An 18,924-nucleotide genomic window follows, 5' to 3' on the forward strand; every position below is an offset into this window, starting at 1 on the left:
GAGATTGTACACAAGTTTGCAATATGTTGTGCATGAAACTGAAGATTTTGCTCAACCATGGCAACTGATTCTACTCTAAAATATTTCAGAGATAAACACACATGGACACAGGACTTAAGTATTTTTGATTTAAGTACTTTAACTCAGCATTAAAATTTATCTGTATTGAATAAAAAGTTTGCCCTCCAGTTCTGTGGGGTATTTACACACTCAGACCAATACAAACCTGCAGCATAGTGACTGGTTGTGTGTAAGCTTCTGTCTGTGTTGTAATAACTGTACTCTTATCAACTGCAGCACTCTGCGTAGTTTGAATATTTTCTTTAGCAGCTTCTGAGCTTCTGGCTGTTTCCCATTCTTTAAAAAAAAGGTATAATTTTAATATAAAAAGAAAATTAATGTGTTATTTTTGTTTAAATACTAAAAAGCCCTCTTCCTTCTTAAACAATAAATTTTAATCTGGTATCTATATAGAGTCATTACAAATAACTCCCAAACATTATGAAAAGAAGCAAGTGCAATTATTTCTTACATTTTAAAGAAGGTAAAATATCTTTAATCACCTGCAATACTCTGTTTCATTATGACTCTATGCAAACTGATTTTTCAAAACTTGCCTAGTTTTTTCACCAATCATTCTGTTAATAATTTGTAATATAGAGTATGCTCCAGTTTTCTAGAAACTGCTGTTGTCAACATATCTGTGTTATCAGCTGGCTACTGTACAATGACAGAGAATCCTCATGTTAAACAAACCTCACACCAACCCCCACTTCTTCCTTCTGCCACTTCCTCAAAAAGTTTTGAAGTATAACGTAGTGAACATGCTTCGGTAATGTTTCATGTTTTAATTTTTCTGTCATTTATATTCAATTTTTACTCAAAGCAAGACCGCATTTTGACCTGAAAAATTATTGTCACTATTATGTAACAGTCTTAATAGTCCAGTCATTTGGTGCTAGATCCGTTTCAAGAAAACACAGTACTCATGAATCTTTCACAAATCTAACAAACCTCTCAATTAACTGGGCTTCAGAGTAAGGTCTAACATTACTTGCTTTCCTGTCTCTTCGACTTTATGGAGAAATACCTTAAGGTTCAGCTAAGCTGTGCCTATTTGGACAAGTTCCAACTCCAACTTAAGTCTTACACCTGAATATAAGACTCTTCACAATCACAAGCAGATCATAATTTCTACACAAATTAATATTTTACATACTTGGAAATGAGTACACAGCAAATTCGTAACTGTTTTTAAAAATGCTAACCTTTATTAACTTGCTTAGATTAATTCCCCTTTGTCACTAATTCCTCATTGTCATGCCAATCAATTACTCAGCTACAAAGACAATCTAGATTTCATGATTACAGTGCCACTTATGTTGTAACAAGTAGCTTATAAAATTTATGTAAATTGAGAAAGAGTATGTATTACCTAAAACAATAAACTTTCTGAGGATGTGCAATTACCAAGACAAACATATTTTCCTACCAGGAGAATCATTGTTGATGTCCGTACCTGTATTTACTGTCTCCTGGTCAATCATGCCACCTTCAGCAAAGCCCTCCAAATCATCCAATTTTACTTTCTCCCAAGGAATATATGAAACTCCCAGATCCACATCCCAGAATTGCTTGTATTCTGTTTTCACACCTTTATTCAAAGCCCAGGCAATCTGAAAATAAAACCCAACCAGACAATCTGGTTAAATCATATAACTTGTGAACAGAATATTTCAGATCGTTTCCTTCATGTTCCTGTCACTGCAGATCAATCTTCAGTATCTATTTATTAAAGTTTTAACAAGTTTTTAATTTTAAACGAACCTGTAGGAAGTTTACTTGGCCTCTGCAACAACAGGTATGTGGAAGATTAATTACAACAAAAAGCTTAAATTTGTTCTGCATTAATTCTAACATATATGTTGGGAAATTAAAAATACAGTATTTCAAGGACTCATCCTAAAGCATCAAAGAAAGTAGAAAAAAACACAGCATTTAATCATATAGTTAACTCCGTAAGAATACTACCAAATTTAATATCAAGTGATCCACATGGTCAGGTACAGGATTTAAGTTGTTTACAGTCTTGTACTCATCACTAGCATGTACATAAAGTGTTCTCCAAGCATTTCCTAAGTATCAAGTCGTAATTTCATTTTACTATCTTCCATATCACCTGTTAAAAGCTGCATTTTACACAGAGAGGAAAGAAACAATTTACACCGTATTGCTTCATTCTTCTTCTCCATATTGTACGTTTGAATGAACAGCTGCTAAATGACAAATCGTCATATTACAACTGTATTGTATTTGAAATGGACAGCATCCTTAGATTAAAAGCAACTTACCTTAATAATTTTAGACCCAATTTTATAGGACCCAGAACTAAGTTTCTGAAGAGCACGATACGCATCTTGTCTATGAACCATACAGACATAAGCACAACCTCTTGGGGGAATCATCTATGGAAAAAAAGCAATGATCTTAAAAAGCAGGAAAACCAGTACTTCAGATTACATAACTACACTAAGTGAATACTAATACTAAAAAAGGAAAGGCTTACACTGTAAACAATCGTTACCTTAATCAGCAATATTAACAATTTTGAGCATCAGCAAAACTTAAGAGTGATATTGGCATGGTACTTCAGTTATAACATTTTCAAGAAGCAGCAGTAAGCTTAAGAATGGGTACTAAAAATGACATGAAAGATTTGAACAACATGGAGCAGGCAAGAACTGGGAGCTATACTATTACAGCTTCAGAAAAGCAGAGGTTGCTACCTCTTATTAAGCTCCAAACTCACCATGAGCTGAGCACCAACCTTTCACAGAGGTGCAAACTAGTGATTAAAAGTATCTTGCATTTTTGAAGGGTGAAATTCCTCATTCCTGAAGTGTGATTTCCACTAGCTTTAGTGTTTTATTTAGTAAAGAAAAGTATGAAGTGGCATGTAATCTGTGAAAGTTTGCAAATCATGTATGACAACTGCTTGTTTTAGTTTTAGTCAAGTTATAAAATATAGGTGCGCTTTTATGTTGTTTAGGAGCACACAGTAACATAACCAACAAAAATATTTAAGATGACAGATTTTAATGCAGTTGTTACAAAAATATGTTTAAGATATAAAACAACATTATCCTAGGTACTTAAAGCTTTGTGGAATGCGTAGGATGAACTATTTACAATGTGGTTTGCCTCTGAAATGCAACAGGCACTGGGACGTTATGGTTGTTACATTACTCTCCTTTGAACTTTCTTAATTGCTAGTCCCTGGAAATTACTTAAGGCTTAACTGTCAGACTATAGGGTTTTTTTGACTTGTGAAGCCTTTTAAAAGATTCTGTAATGCCACAAAAACTGTTCCTTATTAATTATATAGCTGAATACATTAACATGATAAGAAAAATAGTAAAAATATTATCTGAAATGAATGAAATTGCATGAGAAGCACTTTAAAACTGCTGGAGCAAGAGACAAAAATCCAAATTTCTCTCATGTAGATGTTATTTTAGGAGAAAAATACTTTCTCTTGAAGCTGAATTACAGGCAACACTGAAGTACTACTCTAAACGTCTACATCTAAATGACTCTAAATCATGAGAAACTATCTCCTAATTATAAGCATCTTTTTAATTGTCACATTTTAGAATAAACACTTGTTTACAGTACAATTTCTTTTCTTCTAAATGTTTTATCCACATTGATTCCACTTAACGAATCCTCTGTATGGAACATAACCAAGAGCAATGTGGATACACATCAGTTTGTGTCCATTAGTCCAAGGAAAAGTGATACCTGCACCATGCCACGTCACAAAAAGAGAAAAGACATAACTTTTTGTTTGTTAAGACCCTGGTTTAAAAAATTGTGCAAATTGTTAGTGCCCAGGAAAAGCCATTTCAGTACCATGAAGTGCACTGTCTTTAGTGCTTCAAAAGACAGTACATGGAAACCAACAAGCAAATATCATAGCCACAGTTTTTAAACAGTAATAAAAAAAGTCTCCTAAATACAAGCTTAAGCCGCTTAAAAGGAGTTCAGAGGCATAAGCATGTTTAAGTTGCTAGTCTGTAATCCCAGAAAATGCATGGTAACTTGCTTACTTACATTAATAGACTCTATTTGTCCAAATTCTTCAAACAAGTTAGTTAAATCTTGCTGTGTAGCCTTCTTGTCTACTTGACCTACCCAAAGAGTAGTACTGCAAACTGTCAAGAGACACATTCATGTCAATCAAAATACTAGAATGTTAGCTTATAAAATACTCTATAGCATGGATATAAAAGTCTTTACATTTGTACAGAAATCACCGATCAAAAAGCAAGAATAGTAAATCTATTACTGACTATATAGAGATTAAGTACATTAACAAAAATATTAAAAGGTTAAAAGACACCAAACAGATACTCAGTACAAGTGTTCATTCTTCTTGTTTCATTTTCTTTCAAACAAAATAGTTGTTTTAAAAGAAATGAAAAAATAAAATTCTGTAGATTATTAGCTAAGGTAAACTGCAGTAGAAATTACTACTAATAATTTTTATTCCATGTTCCATAAAAACGATGCCTGTAGGATTTAAAGTCAGTGTTAACAAAGTAAGATTAAGTTCTAACTGGCTAGAAGTGTATTAGAGAAGGAACTAACTGCAGTATTATGCGCTGCATTTTCACCTGAAAGAAATGGAAACTGTACTTTTACTTTACCTTGAGGAACATCCCAGAAAGACAAACTTGGCTGAAGTCCATCACTGAGCTGAAGATGTCCATGATACTTCTGACTCTTGTCAATTCCACAAGCCCAGATCCCCTACCCCTGTCCCCCTCACCACTGACATGTGAGCTTGAACGTCCTTCTCCCATATGTACATGGTTCCAATTCTTTTGTCTTCCAAATATTACCCAGTTTATGTGTGCAAGCCTTGACAAACTCATAGCAGTTACTTCCACTTAACACAGGGTGATCTACATCAGCAAGAGATTAGGCCAATATTGGTAGTTTTCCTCAAATATCTTACTACCCTGAGTAATCCACCCAGGATCTTAAAGGATCTAAGGCAGAACAAAACCAGACAACCTGGATCTCTTGCGCTTGCCCCATCCTGGACCAAGGAAACATTCTTTCTTCATCATTATCTTGATACATCACACATCCTTCCTGTATCAATCTTGGCGCACCAAACTGGAAACCAGCGTTGTGCGTTCCTCTGTCAACTGACAGCAGTACTCAGTAGTACTGAGAATGACTAGCCTTAAGATTTCTCTTGGACAAAACTTGTTCCTCACATGCTTGTAGATGGCCCTATTGTTTCTCATGGTGTTAAGCTCTATGAAACAATTCTTCAGACCTCCGTAAGTGACAACGGTGGCTGTCACTGAACAAATTTCATGAAGTAAAACGCGTGTCAGTTGAATTACCTATTTATTTACCGCCCCCCAAAGTTTCCACACTTCACTTAGCCTTCTTAATATCTCCTTTCCATGAGCCGGGTCACTTCACAGGACCTCAATTGCTGCTGTTGTTCATCAGGTTACTTAACATCCCTGCCTCCCAGTTCCCATCCATTCTGATTATAGCTCCCTGCTTTGTGGACTACTGGGACAAATCTACACCATAAAACTGATTTGCCTCTTTTCCCGTGAAAAGCCAGAGAGGAAAAAAATATACATCTGAGTTTAAAGCCACCCTGGAATAATGTAAAATATCAATGTGAAGAGAACAGAACACTCTTTCTTTTGCAAAAATGAATTTTGAACTGCTTGTCAGATAAACGATACAGTTTTAAAACACAAAATAAATGCAAAACTACATCAGAAACTGCGTATAAACTATCTAAACAAAGTTAAATTTGGGAACACAAGTTCATTACAAAAGTAAATTCAGTACAATTATGCATCCCAAGAATCCAGAGTCCTGCTAACACAGCAGCAGTGGGATATACAGATACAGTAGCAGATGACTACACCCAATTTCACTGTTTCTAGCACTCATCTCAAAATACATTCCCTTTGATTTAAGCAACTGTGTGGAGAAAGTTCTTCTCCCTGCTACCTTCCTTCTTTTTAGTATGTAAATTCTCTGTAGAAACGACTGCAGTGCACAGCAGCACACTGCAAAAGCTGAAATCCAGTTGGTTTTTGGATACTTTCTTAAGATACAACCATTACGGTCTGTCTTATGATAGCAAATTACTTGTTTCCCATTTCCACCTGCTTTGGCTCTATGTTCCTGTGAAAAGTTATTTAAAAAAAAACTCTAAAAGTTTAACAAAACAGGCCTCTACTTAAGATATTCAGCTAAGTGTCCAAAGTGTGTACCACATACTTAAATGTCTTATCAGCATACCAATTTTCAGATCAAGCGCTGATCATCTCAAATGCCCCATAGAAGACAGCATTAAAGAGAAAGCAGATTCTAACTTAGGGACCGCCCTTGCTACTCTCTATTCAGAAGTAAAATCATTGGTGCAACAGTATGAGTAAAATCATCAGTAGAACAGTATGATACTTTCTTTCCTCTAAGATGAAATGATGTACCTAAGTTGTAAGAAACATCAGAAATGAAACTTAAAAAAGATTATGGTTACCGTATTTTGTAACAGTACTCAAGCCAAATCTTGTTCTTTCAATGAAAAACAAAGCCTTTTTTCCCTTTAATACTACATTATTAAAACAGTAAGCAGCTGCCACTTACCACTTAGTGTTTTTGACCGTATAGGCGGCAATCCCTTTTTCTGACGTTCTTTTTCCCTTTCCCTAGCCCTTCTTTCACTGGAATATGACCGAGATGACTTTCTTTTCCTTTCTCTTGATCTTGAGCGTGAACGTTTTCTGTGTTTACGCTTACGAGAACCAGACCGTGATCTAGACCTTCGTTTTCTTGGTGACCTACAAAATACTTTATTTCAGTATGCTGAGTTTAAAAAAAAAAAAAAAAAAATCTAATTTAGTCATCTTTTAACTACAAACTTTAAGCATGATACAGACATTTCTGTCATATTCACTCAAACTGCTTCAGGAAATAAACTTAATGTCATTAGTGTGAGGAATAGAACATAAACCTTGAGCTTAAAACAAAACAAAACACAACACATGAAAAGAGTTCCATAACAGTATCTACTTTTCTGGCATAGAAAACCTGACCAGGTGCTAGCGTTAGTTATTTTTGTTACCTGAACAGGTCTTAAAAATTTTAAAGTAGACCACAGATATGCAAAATGAACTGTGATACAGAAAGTCTGCATCTAACACACAAATATTAAATGAACACTTTTTTTTATTGCCGAAAACTGCTCATGACAATTTTGGAAAATACAGAATTGAGAATGATAATCACAAACTGCAACTTCATTTCAGAAAACCTTCATTTACTTAATACAAGTTAATTATGAAACCTTGAACGAGATCTTGAACGAGTTCTTGATCTTGAACGAACAGCTGTTTTCTTTTCTTCTTGTTCAAAAATCTCTTCTTCAGCAACATCCTGTCCTTCATCTATATCCATGTCCTGAGGTCAGACATAACAGATGTTCAATAACATTTAATAAACATACTCACAATATATATGACTACAGGAAAGCATACATCCATATTACCCATTTTGAAATCATCTTAGTATGTGTTTTCCTTTCAAGTTCTGTAATCAAATTTAAAATAGTTTTACCTGTTGTTGAATATCCATTGAATCATCTACATTTGTTTCCACTTCTAAAAACTGCTGCTGACTACTCCCTTGTGATGGTGAGGCAGAGTGCTCTGAACCAAAATTTCCTTCTTGATTCTCCTCAGGGCTTGCCTAAATAACAAATAGTAATATATCATAAAAAGCCTCATAATTCAAAATGCTTACTGTGTCAAAATGTAATACTACATGAAACAATTGTTCAAATATCTCTGAAAAACTATTTATCAATTTTCTCTTATTTTCCACTTCCCATTAATGTGAAAGCTGAACCAGATGTCACTCCATTCCATTCCTTTTTTTGTATCATCCTTAAATACAAAACTTTGAAATAATTAATATTCCTGACTATAAAAAAATTACTATTTGCTGAATCAAAACCCCAAAGTACACGATTTGTTGCTTAATTTGGCTGGCTTGAAAACAAAAACTTAGAGGACAAACAATAGTGATGGCAGCCCTATGTACAGTGACACTGAAAGATACCCATTGGTCACCCATGCACATGCATTAATAAATTATATTTTGTTATTAATATAATGAAAATATTTGCAACACCAATTGAACTAGTTTAAAAAATTTACATTTAACTCCAAACTTTCTTACAGTGTGTGATTTAAGACAAGTAATTACACAAGATAAGGGAGGGTGTTGTGTCATTTATGTCAGCATGTCAATTACGAGACCTAACAAAACAAGCAGTTCTGAAAAAACACCAAAATTAAAAAATGTAAAATACTAAATGCACTGTTGATTTGCTAGAGAAAAAACTATAATGGGCTGCACATTGGATTGAAAGTACAGATTTGGAATAAATATCTGTAAGATATGAAAGAAATTCAAGAAATACAGGAAATGCAATGAAAATACTCAGAAATGCCATCAGGACGATTTTGAAAAGTAATTTTAAACCTATAATCCAATATTGCAGGTAAACATTTCAGTGATTCTCATTACATTTTCACTTTAATTAAACAAATGCTAGATATTCTATCTGCCAGGATAACGGCAGAAAGTTAGCAGAATGACATGTAGTACCAAGGGGTTTTTTGTTTTGTCTTTGTATTTTTAAACAGCTTATAATGACAGTTTGCAGAAAACTAAAAAATTCTACTATAATTCAGTTAACGCGTTTTCCTTGTAACATTATGTTTCATCTCATTTTCCTTTTAATTATTCTTCAACGATCCATTTCTTGATATTAATTCCTACATTTCTTGTTGTTCCTTCTGTCTCTGTCTTCTATCCTTTCCTCCTCTCCCTCTGCTCCTAATCAGATGCTTAATAATTTTGTTTTGTGTTTTATCTTTCCTTCTCTTTCCCTTAATCTTTCTCACTGATGCTTAAACATGGAATTAAAGAAAATCTTCCTTATAACATGCTGCAGTCGTTACAGACTAGTTCCAGCAGAAGTTTGTATCTTTTATGTGCTGTCAAGGTGAAAATAAATCTTCCTCAGTACTGACTAGAAAAGAAGCTGAGTGCACCTGAAGGGAAACAACTTCTGAAAGAACACTTGGAATAGAAGATCAAATAATAAGGGGTGAGTCATATGAACATTCTACCCATAAATGTACCGTAACTTGATTTCATAGATAAAATTAATTTAAACTCTAATTCTACTTATTTTACAATAAGGTAGGCATTCAGCATTTTTATTTTCAAATTAGAGAGTTACTTTTAGATACGTCACATCAAAAGCTCCCGAAACAGATGCACTCTTCAAAGTTATATTCCTTTACAACATTTTTTAGTGTTTAAAGCCAGAAACTGCTAGATATCCACCAACATCAAAAGCTATTTAGTCTGTAGCTATGTTGTACAAACTTTCTCAGTTACTGCACTTACATGAGAAATAAAAATAAAACATAGTAAAATAAAGAAGTAGAATAAGAAAACAATATCTAGTAAAAATTTAATTACTATTTTTCTAAACAATTAAAAACACAAAGTCACAAATTCAGAACTCAAATGACATTCTTGATTGAAAACTGAGCGACTGCATCTTTGCACAGGTTAAACTAAAATCCCCAACAGATGTTTGTTAAGTTTGTGGTCCCTTAGACTTTCTTTCAGTCTAAGACTTCTATTTTACTGTGAAGCTAGATCCAAATACTTCACAGAAAGTCCACTTTACATCTGGTCAGTATCAAGACAGAATAAACTTTCGGGTTTTTTTCCTAATGGGATCAGAAATTGGAATCAGGAGGGGAAAAGAGCAGCTAGATACTGAGGAGTAACCTCAGAAGAAATAAGCCAATTTACTTCAATGTAGAGCAGAAAGGACCCAATTCACGTAATTAAGAAAGAATCTTGGGTTGTCTCAAGCATCAGTTCTTAATTAATCATTTCTCAGGAAATACGTGACTCTATTCTTTAGCTCAGATTCTTCAACAGAATGAGACATTTAGTAGCCAAGACTTAAAGCTTGGTAGGGGAAATTAGTTATCTGCAATCTCTATTCTGTCCTCTTGACAGTTCTGCAGCAGCAGCTTACACGCTGCTCTCCCTTCACAGACAGGAGCATAATCACTTCAGTGCTTACCACCACCTTTGTGACAGCAGGGAAAAAGCTTTTTTCCCCCCATATAAAGAGCTGAACAACCAAAGCACAGTCAGTCTGTAACTCAGCTAAAGGGTACTCTTTCCTCAGAGAAGCAAAATGTACACCCCACACATTTGGTCATATTTTTTTTTTCCTGCTTTAAGCACTTTCTTCCGCTTACTCCACTTTGCAAGCTTCTGTTAGATGATCAGCTAGCGACAAAGACTTTCATTATAAGAGAAGTGTCAGTAACAAGACAATTTTTTTGTCCTGAAGTAGAGTATGAATTTTTTATCAGCGGAGAACAAAATTATTACAACAGCCACAAGATGGAGTTCTTACCTTTTGAGGCTGCTGTTGCTCCAGAAGCTGTTGTCTGAGATGTTCTAAATTTTGTTGCTGTAGCTGTTCAGCTAGTTGGTGAAAAAGCGAGTTGTTCATAGATTCTGGTACTAAAGGCCTAAAATGAAATAATTTAAATAAAAAACCACAACAGTTTTTCTCTCGGTTTAAACAGTTGGTAACAGGTCTTCGCAACTGAGTTTCAAGTTTAACTAAAAAGGTAAAATAATTAAGACAATGTAGCTAGTTCCACCTTCTGTTATCATCATTATCACATTAACGCTATGAATATAACTAACAAAGCAAAGAACGTGCTAACTTTAAGATGAAGTCAACAAAACTTCTGGCACACAGACTTACATTAAATATTTTAAAAATGTATATGTTTCATTAATTTAGTAAACTGTCTTTTCTCTTCCTACTGTTTTAGTATTCTTATGCTCTGAAAGAAACAACATTTTCCTTACTATTTAATCCTAATGTTCAACTAGTGTCAGGCAAATTGTAACATTTTCCATAATAAACATAGCTTGATCTTACAGTTGGGAAGTGGGAGTTTCCTTTTTAGGCTCTTCATTTTGTTCAGATTCTTCCCCAAAGTCAAACCTGTCCATCAGCTTCTAGGAGAAAGCAAAATAAGCATTACTGAGTACTCCTTGTATGTCCCTTTATGTATATTTACTTTTCAAAATAAAAATGCCCTTATTTCTCAACTTAAAAAAAAAAAAGTTTGGCAAATGACCTGAATAGAAAATTAAATGTCATACTGCTATTGCTACCAAGCTCTTGAATGCATCAAATACCAAATTTTGTCCATGGCTTTCTTGAGTTCTGGCTGCTGTTACAAGTACAACCACATGTTCTTTTCATAGTAAATAACAGCTAGTTTGCAGGAAGGCTTAAATAAAGATTAATTTTACGTAATGGTACCTTTAATTAGAAGAAATTACTACGAAGAGGCCAACTATTCAATCCTTTGGCAATCAGCAAACTGCTCTGCTCATATCAAGAGAAGACCTACAGCTTGATTACTTCGCAAAGAATTACTGTATTTTCACACACACGTGTCATTTAGACAACCTGAATTCCTTCAAATATACTGCTCCTTGAAAACAACTTCTCACATAGTCTGCAAAAAATCAAAGCAAGCAGTTATCATGTAAGAGGAATAAGCCTCCAGAGGGATAAAAAGAAAGGTATCTGACAGGGAAAAAGAAAAACTTGGATAGACTTCCTGTTTTATCTGTAAAGATGTCTACGCTGTAGTTCTGCTGAACAAAAGAAGTCTGTTTTATTTATTAATTTTTAAACAGCCCAGAAGCATTTCAGTAGCATTTTACTTTCTTGAAGACAAAACTAAAGAACAAGCATGAAGAAATACAACAAATGTTATTTGTCACTGAGACTGTCTTTTTTCAGTAACTATGCATTGATAGAGCAGTGCTATCAAACCCACGTCGATGCATCTTTACACCTTGGAAGTTTTCTGAAAAGCAGAGCGAATGCTGTACTACAAACCGCCATAACTTCTTCTCAAACCCTGGTCTCAGAAGAAAAAACCAAGAGGATGAGAACATAGGGCAGTCATTTTGAAATACCAAGGCAAAAACGTCTCCAGTAACAAGCCATGATGATTCAGTAGCTCATTTTCTTTCTCAGGATGTTTTATTTATTCTCCATTACTGGAGTCCAGCAAGAAGAACAAAGCATAAGCTAAGAGACTGATCAATCAAGAATTATTAGAACTATTTTCCCAATGAAATAATCTAATATATATGAAAGCAGGACTGAGTATCTTTCTGAGAAAACACAGCAGAAACATAGACCATCAAGCTTATGTGACACGGGATGCTAAAATCCAGAGTAACTTTCACCATATACATCTAATCCATTTAAAGCAAGCTACCCGCTTTCATTTTTTTATACTGTTAGAATATTTTCAAGTAAAGCATTTGCAAAATGCTGCTGCTCCGAAAAAAATACGCATTTTAGAAAAAACACCAGTCTCCTCTTTAAAATATTAATCATCACGTATATTCCATCATGACAAAGTAGACAGGAAGATAACAGAGGATGTACTATTTAATCGTCTGAGAAAATGAACAAATGGAAAGTAGTCAACAATTTATGATATGCAAAACAATTATTTAGTTAAACTGGGGCCAGAGAAAACCAAAGAACTTCCAGCCAACATAGGCAAATGCGCAGCATGATTTTTGTTTAAATTTGTTTTAAATAATATAGTAGATATTAAAGGCAAAAATCTGAACTGAACTATCTTGATTTCTAAATAAATTGTAACAGAATACTCTCTACAATAAAGCAATAGAAATTAAAACAAATTAAATCTTAGGATACCTAGGTTAACCCACCACACAGGCAAATAAAAGTATAGAACTTTCCATGAATACTACATCTGTTACTTTAATTACCTAAGAAAAGAATATGTTCAGAAAAAGCAATGGGAATGATTAAAGACATGAAAACAACTTTTTATTCCAAAGGAAACAAAATTCTTCTTAAGGATCAGGATATTCTCTTTAGAAATTAAAATAAAAGGAATAGGACATAAATGTATAGGGAATGTTGATCAAAAAAATCTTTCTGTACCATAACACAAGGATATGGTCATGTAGCAAGATTATAAAACACACAGATTTGATATTGACAAAAGAAAGGAATTTTTCACGTAATGCATGTTAATTTGCGCTACTTATTACTACAAGATACTATGGAGACTGAAGAGCTTGAAAACAAAGACCTGGAAGAACTGCCGAATTTATTAAAAATAGGGATTTTTAAAAAAGATGGGATACTTACGTATTCATCAGAAATAATTTCCTGCACTATTTATATTTGTTTTCCAATTCAGCATCATCATATCATGGAATGAGAACTAAGCTTCACAGTTTTCTTTGGATCACAATGCTTACTGCTTATATATGATAAAAGCTGTCTTTTTTTTATGTTGGCCAACTCAGAACGTTTGCCTTTTAGACACTGCCTTCAACCATCTAAGTATTTCTATATCCACATCATGGCTCCATCCTCCATTCTCTAAACTCCATCACAAGTCTGTTCAGTATCTTCTACAGAAACTATTCAATGTTTCTTATGATTGCTTTCAGGAATTGCTAGATTGTCTAATTTTGCTGCTGCAGCTTAAGATGTTCAGGATTGGTCACTGTACCTCAGGTAAGAATACTTCATCAATTTCCACTAGATGACACTCTCTTCTACCCCGTTCTTCATAAATCTTAGAATCACAGGACAGTCCAGGCTGAAAGGGACCTCAGTAGCTCTCGGTCCAACTTTCTGCTCATAGCAAGCTCAGCTGTGAGCTCAGGTCAGGTTACTCAGGGCTTTATCCAGTTGAGTTTTGGAAACATCTTAGTTTCCAACAATGGAGACTGCACAATCTTTCCAAGCAACCTATTCCAGTGCTTGACTGTCCTCATGGGAAAAAAGGTTTTCCTTATACCCACCCTGAACCCTTTCGTTTCAACTTCTGTCTGTTGTCTGTAATTCTGGCACTATGCCGTGCTGTGAAGAGCCTGGCTTCATCTTCTTGCTGACCTTCCCATAGGTGCCGGGGGGCTGCTGTTAGGTTTCCCCCAAAGCTGCCTCTGTCCCAGGCTGAACCAGCTCCAGTGCTCAAGCCCTGACCATTTTGGTGGTCCTCCACTAAATTCACTCCAGTTTGTCAATGTCTTTTCCTGTATGGGGGTGGGGATGGCAAAACTGGATGTGATACTCTAGATGCAGTCTAGAGTAGATGGGATGTCTAGATGGGATGATCATTTCCATCAATCACCTGGCTATACTCCTGTTCACACAGCCCAGGATGTTGTTGGCCCTCTTTGCTGCCAGGGCACTCTGCTGGCTCATGCTCTGTTAAGTATACTTGTTAGCAACTTGTTTACTTATAAAGACTAGAACCCCAGAGAATAAGCAACTGTATGTCTGGTACTCAAACAAAGGCTGTTAACAGTCTAGCGTTGCTGTTCATTGTACTGTTCTGACACCTTGGGTTTTGATACTTGTATCTCTGACAGTATCGTCACCTGCAATTGAGGCATTTTGTGTTAAATATAAAACTATTGCAAGCTCTCTAAAATGCATACAAAAACTTTAGAAATTCAGCGCATCCTGGAAGATCACTAACAAAGATCTAGATTTGTTGTCAGGAAGCAAGGCATTCCTAAAACTTTTCCTCTTAAAAAAGCTGTTTTATAGTTTTTACTTCATTTGGGCATGCTATTTGGACTCTGTTACTAGTTACTTTGAAGCAGCTCTAGTCTGGCCCTGTCAACTGAGTGCTCATTAGCAGTTGCAGTGTATCTTTTGCTTTAGCTTAATCCAAATGAAGCTACTTTATGCATTCAAGATTGCTCTGCAATGTGAAACCATGTGTGGTACATGTAAACAATCAAAAGTTTCACCTCAAAAGCATGCTCCTGATTCAAACTAAAACACTGATGTAGATGCTTCCCAACAAAGAGGAAGTCAGGCAAAAACACCAGGAGGCCTGCATGGATGAACAAGGAACTCCTGGACAAACTCAAACACAAAAAGGAAGCCTACAGAGGGTGGAAGCAAGGACAGGCAGCCTGGGAGAAATACAGAGACATTGTCCGAGCAGCCAGGGATCAGGTCAGGAAAGCTAAAGCCCTGACAGAATTAAATCTAGCCAGGGATGTCAAAGGCAACAAGAAAAGCTTCTATAGGCACATTGGGGATAAAAGGAAGATGAGGGAAAATGTGGGCCCTCTCCGAAACGAAATGGGAGACCTGGTTACCCGGGATATGGAGAAGGCAGAGGTATTCAATGACTTTTTTGCCTGGGTCTTCACCAGCAAGTGCTTGAGCCTCACTGCCAAAGCCGCAGAAGGTAACGGCAGGGACTGGGAGAATGAGGAGCCACCCACTGTGGGAGAAGATCAGGTTCGAGACCATCTAAGGCACTTGAAGGTGCACAAGTCCATGGGACCCGATGAGATCCATCTGTGGGTCCTGAGGGAACTGGCGGATGAAGTTGCTAAGCCACTATCCATCGTATTTGAGAAGTCGTGGCAGTCTGGAGAAGCTCCCACTGACTGGAAAAGGGGAAACATAACCCCCATTTTTAAAAAGGGAAAAGAGGAAGACCTGGGGAACTACAGGCCAGTCAGTCTCAGGTCTGTGCCTGGCAAGATCATGGAACAGATCCTCCTGGAAGCTGTGCTAAGGCACATGGAGGACAGGGAGGTGATTTGAGACAGCCAGCATGGCTTCACCAAGGGCAAACTGTGCCTGACAAATGTGGTGGCCTTCTACGACGGGGTTATAGCATTGGTGGATAAGGGAAGAGCAACTAATGTCATCTACCTGGACTTGTGCAAAGCATCTGACAGTGTCCTGCATGACATCCTTGTCTCTAAATTTGAGAGACATGGATTTGACGGTTGGACCACTCGGTGGATAAGGAATTGGCTGGATGGTCACACTCAGAGTTGCAGTCAACGGCTCGATGTTCAAGTGGAGACCAGTGACAAGTGGTGTTCCTCAGGGGTTGGTATTGGGACCGGCGCTGTTTAACATCTCTGTTGGCGACATGGACAGTGGGATTGAGTGCACCCTCAGCAAGTTTGCAGATGACACCAAGCTGTGTGGTGCAGTCAGAATGCTGGAGGGAAGGGATGCCATCCAGAGGGACCCTGACAGGCTTGAGAGGCGGGCCCATGTGAACCTCATGAAGTTCAACAAAGCCAAGTGCAAGGTCCTGCACATGGGTCAGGGCAATCCCAAGCACAAATACAGGCTGGGCAGAGAATGGATTGAGAGCAGCCCTGATGAGAAGGACTTGGGCGTGTTGGTTGATGAGAAGTTCAGCATGACCCGGCAATGTGCGCTCGCAGCCCAGAAAGCCAACTGTATCCTGGGCTGCATCAAAAGAAGTGTGACCAGCAGGTCAAGGGAGGTGATTCTCCCCCTCTACTCTGCTCTTGTGAGACCCCAGCTGGAGTACGGCGTCCAGCTCATGGACCTGTTGGAGCGAGTCCAGAGCAGGGCCACGAAGATGATCAGAGGGCTGGAGCACCTCTCCTACGAGGACAGGCTGAGAGAGGTGGGGTTGTTCAGCCTGGAGAAGAGAAGGCTCCGGGGAGACCTTATAGCAGCCTTCCAGTACCTGAAGGGAGCCTACAGAAAGCTGGAGAGGGACTTTTTACAAGGGCATGAAGTGATAGGACAAGGGGTAATGGCTTTAAACTGAAAGAGGGTAGATTTAGATTAGATATAAGGAAGAAATTCTTCACTGTGAGGGTGGTGAGGCACTGGAACAGGTTGCCCAGAGAAGTTGTGGGTGCCCCATCCCTGGAAGTGTTCAAGACCAGGTTGGATGGGGCTTTGAGCAACCTGCTCTAGTGGAAGGTGGCCCTGCCCATGGCAGGGGGGTTGGAACTAGATGATCTTTAAGGTCCCTTCCAACCCAAACCATTCTATGATTCTATGCTTCCTTTAAAGTAAATATTGCCTTTTTAACACTTTGTTTGTTAAAGCTGCCATGTCCAGTAAAAAAATTATACAAATTATATAATAAAATGGAAGTAAAGAGTCTAATAAATAGAATTATATCATTATGACTCATGGTCTTCAGCTATTGAGAAGTGGGATTTGGGTGGCAGGTGATATTGGTGCTGAAAAACCATTAAAAAAAGCAAGGAAAATTATCCCCAAAACTTATCATTGCAAAAGTAAGATTGCCCATTAATACATGTATATTAATATGTACTCTTCTCTAATACCTAGATTCAGAAATCCTCAAACCTCAGAAAAAGGAGAAAATAGGTATGGTAGCACCAACATTAAAAAAAAAAAAAAATTCTAAAATGACATGCTGTTTCAGCAAAGCAGCCTCGATAACCTTTGAGTAAAAGCCTCAATGGACTAACAAGACACACATTATCAGTTCATTCATAGAGATGCTATAGAACACTGAACAAGAAATTTGAGATGTATTATAATCTAACACTACTTGTATAATGAAGAACTGAGGTACAGATCACATACTATAAACACAACTCTTCCACAGCTTACAAGAACAAATCAACACTATATACCTTACTGAAAGCTTGTAAATTATCACATTGCCACAAGAATTTCTTCCACAACACTTACCTTCAAGGTCTCAGAAATCACAATCTTGTACATTTACTCTGCTGACAGCTTTCATGACAGCAAGACTCCTGCATACTATTACTGGCATAAACTAACTGAAAAGTATCAGGCTGCACTCACTCAAGTTATGTAAACATCTCATCAGAATGCCAATTCCTTCAATTTGCTCCAGTTAAGCTGTCCAACGTTCAAGACAGCCACACCTATGAGTACACCTATCCATATAAATGCTGGAATTGAATTCTGTGGGATAAACCATAATACAATGCCGTATTCTTAATTACTTTTTGTATCTAAATATTAAGGCAGTCCCTATTACTGATGCATTCATTCCCTGTGATTATACCCTACTCTAGTTGATTGTTACAGCTGTGATACAGCATGAGTACGGGCTATTTTTTTCCTGACTTATTCTTACAGCTGCATTACTTTCATTAGTAATGACAACTCTCTATTATTTCAGAGATCTGAGTTTAGCTGAACAAATTCTAGAAATATAAGATAAATTGTCCTAAAACTTTAAACTCAGCACTTGTCAAGTTCTGAGCAGCTAATTGCCTGAAAAAGAGATTATCTGGGTTAGGAGAAAAAGTTTTTTTGCTTCTCTGACTTCCTTATTATTTATTCACTCCAGGACAATCCTACAGAGATTATCTACTCACAAGCTGTTTCTTCCAAAGATAAAGGAACAAGATTTATTTATTATTTCATCTTTGAGTGGAAGTTCTTCCTTTTTCATTCTGCTGATATTATACTATTACTACTGTAATTGCCAGCATGGTTCTTGCTACTTGGCATTCAACTACATTAGTCGTCTTAAATTCCTGCATTCGGTATTTATTCAATTTTTTTTTCAGATACGCACATATGTTGCAACACACAGAGTTTCTTTACCTACAGGGTTTGTTTGTTTTCTACATTTTGACATCCTTTAAAAAGTGTCACATGACTGGTTTTAACTACAGTCATAAACTTATTTCTTCACTTATCGCTTTGTGGGCAAGATTAGAAGTTTTCTTGGCATTTATAACGTAAGAAAATTACAAGTACAATCACGTTTTACTCTTCTGGGAAAACAGCTTATATAAATTTCTGCATGTTTCCTTTTCATTGCCTTGTAAGAAATAATTTCTACCTCAGATCATAAACACAGGAAGGGCAAATACAAGACATGCTCAATTCTCATCGCTGTGTTA

At 36.6% G+C, this 18,924-nt stretch overlaps 1 protein-coding gene across 5 annotated transcripts in view; it reads right to left on the minus strand.

The window, feature by feature from the left end:
* The window catches only part of SCAF8 (SR-related CTD associated factor 8), a 105,010-nt gene that overhangs the window by 46,757 nt on the left and 39,329 nt on the right, over positions 1 to 18,924 (minus strand). For 3 of the 5 annotated variants that reach the window (XM_076333803.1, XM_076333804.1, XM_076333802.1), the window contains exons 8-16: positions 11,111 to 11,190; positions 10,571 to 10,688; positions 7,666 to 7,797; positions 7,397 to 7,509; positions 6,697 to 6,890; positions 4,114 to 4,214; positions 2,352 to 2,465; positions 1,520 to 1,676; positions 227 to 357 (exon numbers count right to left, since the gene is read on the minus strand). In XM_076333803.1, coding sequence (XP_076189918.1) covers positions 227 to 357; positions 1,520 to 1,676; positions 2,352 to 2,465; positions 4,114 to 4,214; positions 6,697 to 6,890; positions 7,397 to 7,509; positions 7,666 to 7,797; positions 10,571 to 10,688; positions 11,111 to 11,190 — 1,140 coding nt within the window. Of the gene's footprint in view, positions 1 to 226; positions 358 to 1,519; positions 1,677 to 2,351; positions 2,466 to 4,113; positions 4,215 to 6,696; positions 6,891 to 7,396; positions 7,510 to 7,665; positions 7,798 to 10,570; positions 10,689 to 11,110; positions 11,191 to 11,500; positions 11,563 to 18,924 lie in introns of those variants that run through there. The other 2 variants (XM_076333807.1, XM_076333806.1) reach the window with 2 other exon arrangements.

This window comes from Aptenodytes patagonicus, chromosome 3 (genome assembly GCF_965638725.1).
Source record: "Aptenodytes patagonicus chromosome 3, bAptPat1.pri.cur, whole genome shotgun sequence".
Lineage (NCBI taxonomy): Eukaryota > Metazoa > Chordata > Aves > Sphenisciformes > Spheniscidae > Aptenodytes > Aptenodytes patagonicus.